The sequence below is a fragment of the Penaeus chinensis genome, chromosome 36 (genome assembly GCF_019202785.1).
Source record: "Penaeus chinensis breed Huanghai No. 1 chromosome 36, ASM1920278v2, whole genome shotgun sequence".
Lineage (NCBI taxonomy): Eukaryota > Metazoa > Arthropoda > Malacostraca > Decapoda > Penaeidae > Penaeus > Penaeus chinensis.
Window position 1 is genome coordinate 34,095,456 of NC_061854.1, and position 5,000 is coordinate 34,100,455.

Below are 5,000 nucleotides of genomic sequence, written 5' to 3' on the forward strand. Positions count from 1 at the left end.
ATTCATGTATATAATGCATTCTTTTATTTTTGTTATGCTTCTTTTAAGTGTTTTTGAAATGATTTATGCTATTCTGCACATACACATACACCATTGACAAACAACGGAGAAATGTTTCGTTTTCAGTATTGCGTCGATTCCAGGTCATTTTTAAAGCCATATGATAGATATGCAGAAGGACAGTATCTATCACAGATTGAAATGCCGTAAAAAGTTAATTAAAACTAGGCAGTTTAGAACATAGATGAAAGCAAAGAAAACTTTGGTCTTTAGTTATATAAAAGTATAAAAGTATATGATAATATATGCACTTGCATATATTACCACATATGTTACCATTGGGGTCCAGGGGCCTGACTTGGCACATATATTACCTTAGAGGTCCAGGAGGGCAGAGCCCTCTGGCTAGGGAATATGTAGATTGTAGTGTGTAAAACTCCATGAAATCTTTAAAATTTATTAGACCAAAAAATAAACATAAGAACCTATTAGCTCTTGAGGTTGTAGACAAATGCCTCATTTGTTTTGGAAAACATTGCTTCTCAGTGATGGGGTTATCTAGTAATTATAAAGTACCTATGACATAATGTTCTGTAAAAGTTTACAACAGCACTGCATCCACCAGACACTAATGAATACAGAAACCCCATCCTTTATATACAAAGATCATGATATGAACCAAAAGTTTTCATAAATTAAGGGTAAATTGTTTCTCATCAACATGCAACACGGACCAAACAATTCCACAGCTGTTTAGTTTGCATAACAAAGAGTAGGCTCAGCTGCACATGATTCAAAGACAGTGTAACAGATGGTCTACCGTGACATGATAGAGATTATAGATATAATAGATATAGAAATCCTCATATCTGCCACATTCACCAAAATTGAATTGAATCCTAATAAGAATCTTCCATTCACTTCCATGTGTACTCACTGGCCTCCAAATACCTTTCATATGCCACTCATGTTATCTCCATCACTTTGACATATGTGCTGTGAAATGCTATTCACTTTACTGACGTTTAGGCTGAATCTCTCATTCATTTCAAGATTGAGCAGTCATATAATACATTTTCAAATGGAATAATTTTTAGGTCATTTGGAAGCATATGCATACTCCATTGATATCTGTGTAAGTTAGTGACTTTCACATTGGAAGTGCGAGCATGATTCCACGTGGACTCCAGAAAATACGATTCTGGGATTATGAGGAATAAGGGGCTTGTATAGTTGAATTGTGTTCCTTAGTATTGAAATTACATCTTAATATTCTATAGTCGTTATTATAGTTTTATAAATTGCTTTTGCTATCGTTAAGAATTTCTTACTCGAAACAAATTTAGTTTATTTTTCATTGGATAACGGTTTCAAAATGGTGGGTTGTGTTGGTGAAATAATACAATGAATAATTTTTATCAAATTTTTACATTGGAAATCTCTCTCTCTTGCTATCCAGCATCGTCCCAGGTTCGTTATGCGCACACAGACATCCAGGTGCCTGACTTCAGTGCATACCGCCGTGATGATGTCAAGGATACCCGCGCTAAGGCAGGAGAATCGGCTCCCACTCGCAGTGCCTTCACATACATGCTGGTTGGAGGTGAGGCTCTTCAGGGACATCTGCTGTGCTTGAGTTCGTCTGTTTTTTTTTAAGGAATACTTTGTCTCCATGTCTAACATACCTCAGCAACTCGTATATTCTATCAAGGTGAAACTTATAGATCATTGTGGCAGATTGTCAAGTACAAAATTAGTCTAAGTTTTATCTTGCCAGATAACATGGTGGAGGTTTAACCTCTGCTGCAGATTATATTATAACACTGCTTTGTTGGATGTTTAATGGTAAGCTTTCCAACATAGTTCTCAATAGGTTTAGTGTAGATTTGGATAGAACACTGCTATGATGATTATAGAAAACAGGTATTTTAAACACTGCCTATCATTATGTATCTTTAATGTATTCCATAGATAGTGAATACTTATTTCTAAATTCTAATGTGCCTTTGGAAATGCTATTGCTAGAAGGGATGAATTCCTATTAGTAATATAAAAAGGTAAAAAAAAAGGGGGGGGCATATGATAACAATAAATTCCCATCAATTATAAGAGTGCGAGTCATATTGCAACACAATTACTCAAAAATATTGCTTTGCAGGTGGTACCGTGACCGGAATTTACTCTGCCAAGGCTGTTGTCTCACAGTTTGTGTCCTCCATGTCGGCCTCCGCTGATGTCTTGGCCTTGGCTAAAATTGAAATCAAGCTAGATGATATTCCGGAAGGCAAATCCGTCACCTTCAAGTGGAGAGGCAAGCCACTCTTTGTCCGACACAGGTAAGAGGAGACTTGAGGTAGCTGTCTTGGTCTTCAGTGATCTTTTATTATTATTATTATTATTATTATTATTATTATTATTATTATTATTATTATTATTATTAACTTTTCTATAATACATCTTGCACTGCTGGTCACAGCAAGTAGGAATAGGATTCTGAGCACAGAAATGGGTGATCTCCCTGGAGCTGGCACTCTTCCAGTCATGGCTCATGGATGGTACATTCCATACTCATTTATATATGGAAATAATGCAAAAGCTCCTTCCTAAACCACAAATGAATCTAATCACTTTTGCCGATTCATTCCTGTCACCCCAGCTGTCAGCTGCAATGCTCACAACAGCAAGTTCGTGTCACCCCGGCCCGCAGCCAAATTTTCCCATGATGGCATGTTTATGCCACCCACTCCTCAAGCCAAATTTTTTGTTCACATGATGGTCACACCATCTGAATTGAAAGGGTGAATTATGTTTACACATACCTAGTCGTGAAGGAGTCGATTAACATCCCACCTATCTCAACTTGGTTACCATTTTCCATGATTTCTGGACAGATTTTGATTTTTTAGTCATAACTATATTGATAACATCATCATAATAATAATGTCAACAATATTCACAATATATTGCAGTGAACAGTGCAGCTGTAGCTTACTGCCATGTTACTGAGAGCTCACTATATGGAAAAGGTTATAAGTGGATGCTGTATAAAGGGTAACTGGCAAGAGAGTAGTGATTTTAAACTTACCCCTTGCACTTAAAGGTTACCCACCCACCACCTCCCATGTGTGACTTTTCTTATTCACTTTATGAAAAAATTGAGAGGTCCCACGTTTGTTTTGCCTGAATTAATAAAGCCCAAGTAATTCTGAATATCTAAAATTTACATTTTAGCTACATGCACTTGGTATAAGTGAAGCAAGGGAATTTTTGAGAATAATGATAGCAATGCTTTTTGTTAATTGTACATATAATTAATTTCTGAAATAACATTGAAATTGAAAGTATTTAGGTTAGGTTGAATGCTTCTCCAAAGTATTTTCTGGGAATTCTTTGCAAGCATCAACATGAATTATGTATTTGAAAAATGTATTACACTTGAGTATAAGTTGTGATCCCACCAGGATCTCTCTTTCTCTCGATCTCTCTCCCTCCCCCCTATCTTATCTTTACTGGTAATAAAAAAAAGTATATATTTTTTTTCTTTCATTTTCTCTCTCTCCTTTTCTTTCTTTCAGTCTTTCTATGTTACAATTACCAGTATGAATACAGCCTCATGATCTTTCATTATCTTTACAGGACTGATGAGGAAGTTTCCACAGAAGGTGCTGTGGATATGGGCAGCCTACGAGATCCAGAACATGACAGTGTGCGATGCAAGGAACCCAAGTGGCTGATTGTGCTGGGTGTATGCACCCATCTCGGCTGTGTCCCAATTGCTGATGCTGGTAGGTATCCTCTTGTAGTTTCTTTTTCCAAGGGGGAAGCTGATGGTTAGTGACAGCATGTATTTCGAGTTTTCATATTTTATGAACTTTAGGTGAGAATTTTTCTTCAAAGAAATGTTAGTTTTTCCCAAGGCTAAATAAAATAGCTAGAGAGATTGTAAAGTAGTATCACATTATGTATGTAAGCTCTTCTTGTACCCATTCAGATTAGGTTTATTGACCAGATGAAAACTACTGGAGTTTTTAAACCTTTAAGAATTTGAATTAATAATTTAGCTAATATCTGGGAATTAGATGGATGTAAATACATCTGTGTTACTATGGGGGATCAGGACTAAACAGATAAGGAATAAATAGATAAAAAGACTAAAACTTTGTAGATATAGATGTTTTTTCTACTTAAAGGGTTCCAAAAATTCCTCATCAGATCAGATCCATTGTATTCATATAACTCAGTAATAAAAAAGTCAAAATATATTACTGGTCTTGTAGAAGGTTACCACTGCCCCTGCCATGGGTCCCGCTTCGACTTGTCAGGCAGAGTGAGGAGGGGTCCAGCACCCACTAACCTAGAGGTGCCAAAGTACGTCTTCACTGGACATGGAACAATCATTGTAGGCAAGAGTCCTTATTAAAAATCCGAGACAACAGGAGAGGGAATACGATATAGGCCTAGGTTCCTATGGGAAGAGTGTGTGTGTATGTGTGTGTGGTAAGGTTCACATAGGTCTTTTTATCTCCTACACTGTCTTATTCTTGAAGTTTTAAACAAGTTACAGCATTGTTAAGCAAGAGTATGCTGTGTAATTCATTTTTTTCGTTCCCTTAATAAGTTGGGTGGAAACGACACCGTTTGTTAGTTTCGAGTATGAAATTGCTTGAAAGTTATTCATATAATTTAGTAAAATATTACTAGGCATGTAATCTGTTTGACTATTAGAATATGGCTTGTTCTAGAGTATATAGGTAAAATTGCAGTCTGTTCTTCAACATTATATAATATTTATAGTAAGTTTTCTTTTCCTCTACACAGTTATTGGCACTGGGGACATTTCAGTCTCTGTATTATGTATTCTTGTATTTCACTGGCACTATAAACACTAGTTAATTAGTGTGGCTTCTTGCCATGTAGAATATTAAAAACATGATGAGACGTTCAATCCTTGTCTAAGCTTTTTCACATGATACAAAAGACATTACAGATTAAATAGAATA

General features: G+C 36.1%; 1 protein-coding gene across 2 annotated transcripts in view; it reads left to right on the forward strand.

Moving 5' to 3' along the window:
- The window catches only part of LOC125044780 (cytochrome b-c1 complex subunit Rieske, mitochondrial-like), a 7,134-nt gene that overhangs the window by 1,191 nt on the left and 943 nt on the right, over window positions 1-5,000 (forward strand). For both annotated transcript variants that reach the window (XM_047641726.1, XM_047641727.1), the window contains exons 2-4: window positions 1,460-1,603; window positions 2,159-2,336; window positions 3,637-3,785. In XM_047641726.1, coding sequence (XP_047497682.1) covers window positions 1,460-1,603; window positions 2,159-2,336; window positions 3,637-3,785 — 471 coding nt within the window. The remainder of the gene's footprint in view (window positions 1-1,459; window positions 1,604-2,158; window positions 2,337-3,636; window positions 3,786-5,000) is intronic.